Here is a 2,238-nt window from a genome sequence, read left to right as displayed (position 1 = left end):
CTATGCTGCTTTCTTACTTCTCTTGGCCTTCTTCAGGTTTGCTTCTGTGCTCTTCAACATTTCATCTTCACTCTTCATTTTCTCCTTCTTTCCAACAGACTCTTTACTCTTTCTCTTCTCTTTCTTTCCAATAGACTCTCCTCCTCGAGCCGACGAATCATCTGCTTTCTTCCTTGTACCATCTTTTTGCTTCTCTTTCAAGGACAACCCATCTTTCTTATGATTGACAGTGGCACCATCTTCTTCTCCTGCCTTCGACGACCTTTTCAACTTCTTCTCACCAACAACCTTTTCCCCATTTAACTCAGCATCATCTTTCGCCTTAGCTGATTTCTTCAACCTTTTCTCACCCTTCAACTCGCCAACAACTTTTTCTTTCTTCCTCTTCTTCTTCCTCAATTCGCCACTGCCCGGTTCATCATTCTCGCTTTGCTTACCTTCCCCAATGTCCACATCACCAACAATAACGAAATCATCATCATCAAACACCTCGCTGACATTCCCCCAAATTTGAAGGAAATTCACTGAAATTGAACATGAAAACACGGAACGGAAGATATCACAAAAACCCAACCACAATTAGAGTTGTAAATTTCAAATCAAGCAAAATCGAAATTACACAAATTAAGATGGCAATCCAATCCACTAACCCAGCAACTAAACATTTAAGAAATCAAACATCACAGAGAAATCAAAACAAAAATAACCCTTCAAATTCAGATCAACGAAAAACACAAACGAGAAAAAAAGTGAAGAAATTGAGCTGACCTCTGAAATTCCCATTTGAATCCTCATCAGCTCACCCACCGTCATAGCTCCTTTAGGCTTCCCAGTGTCACGGGCCGCATGTTAAAAACAAAGAAAATGCCCAAGACATCATATATCTAAGCCCATGAAGCCATGTCTTCATGGAAGCTTCTGGAACGTCCCGGAGAAATCAAGAACGTGGCGGAGCATTCAAGATAATCTAGGGCATTCCGGAACATTCCACACAAGTGTACATATTTAAGCCTCACCTAGAATAATCTAGATTAGGCAAGTTGTATCTAGAACTATGCTAGATATTTTTGGATGTAAGTAGGGGATTCTAGAACCCTCCATTGAGGAGGTGACTTAGGCCTATAAATAGGAGGTAAGGCCATTTGACCAAACCATCCAAGAATTGTAAGCAATTGTAAAGTTCTCTTAACTTTCAATACAAAGCTTCCTTTCTCCCATCTTCTAAGTGATCTTAGCATTCTCCAAGCTATCTTAGCTTTCTTTGTGATTCGATCCGGGGAAGCGAGGCTTCGAAGGCTTACTTAGCTTGTTCATCGAGGTATTCAAGTCTAAGTGCCGCACGGGCGGAAGGCTTAAAGAGTCATCCCGTGACAGCTGGTATCAGAGCCTAGCTCGTGAATCACTTAAAGGAAAGTAGGATATGGCAAGTGGAGAGATGGTGTCCGGAGTCTCCGACCTAAGGGAGCGTACTGCCGAGGTCCAAGACGTTGCCAAGAGCAAGCCAAAGTTAAAGGACTTGCAAGCATCGATGGAGACCATGGAAGAGCGACTCGAGAAGGTGGAACGAACCATACTCGAGTTCGATACTCGACTTGATGAGGACGTTGTCGACAAGGAGGAAATCCAAACCATGGTGGACAATGGTAAGGATGAACTGCGTGGCTTGGTGGAAGGGCTACGAGATGAGCTCCTTGGCGCTCTCAACACCATGGCAGACAAGATGCGGAGGGAAGTCCAGGTTCACCTTGACAACATAGAGGCAAGGTTTGTGGCGCTTCAAGAAGAGATAAAGGACACAAGGGAACTTAAGGGAGATGTGGCGTTTTGTAAAGAAGCAGTCGTGAAGCAATTCGTGCAAGGGTCGAGGGAAATCAAGGCGTTGGACTCCAAGGTAATCGACTCCTTTAAACCCAAATCCTATAATGGGAAGAGGGAAGCAAAGGAGCTCGACACATTCGTATGGAACGTGGAGCGATACTTCAAGTACCTAAAGCTTGAAGATGACGAGTCCAAAATCTCAACGGCAACCATGTTCTTAGCTGACAATGCCCTTATGTGGTGGCGTCGCCGAAGCATGAAGATTGAGCAAGGTACGTTCTCTCTCACCACTTGGGATGAATTTAAGAAAGATCTTATGTTGCACTTCTATCCCCAAAATGCCAAGTACGAAGCCAAGGAGAAACTAAGGTGGCTCAAGCAAACGGGGAGCGTCAAAGACTATGTCAACGCCTTCGTGAG

At 44.2% G+C, this 2,238-nt stretch overlaps 1 protein-coding gene across 1 annotated transcript; it reads right to left on the bottom strand.

Annotated features, from left to right (window-relative positions):
- Positions 1–813, bottom strand: LOC126617245 (protein MNN4-like). The gene is made up of 3 exons (XM_050285265.1): positions 769–813; positions 651–657; positions 1–524 (listed from the first exon to the last, which is right to left on the bottom strand). Exons 1-3 carry the CDS (start codon positions 811–813, stop codon positions 1–3), a joined length of 576 nt encoding a protein of 191 aa, XP_050141222.1.
- Positions 814–2,238: the final 1,425 nt, after the last annotated feature.

This window comes from Malus sylvestris, chromosome 3, assembly GCF_916048215.2.
Source record: "Malus sylvestris chromosome 3, drMalSylv7.2, whole genome shotgun sequence".
Taxonomy (NCBI): domain Eukaryota; kingdom Viridiplantae; phylum Streptophyta; class Magnoliopsida; order Rosales; family Rosaceae; genus Malus; species Malus sylvestris.
This window is presented reverse-complemented; position numbering and strand designations above follow the sequence as displayed.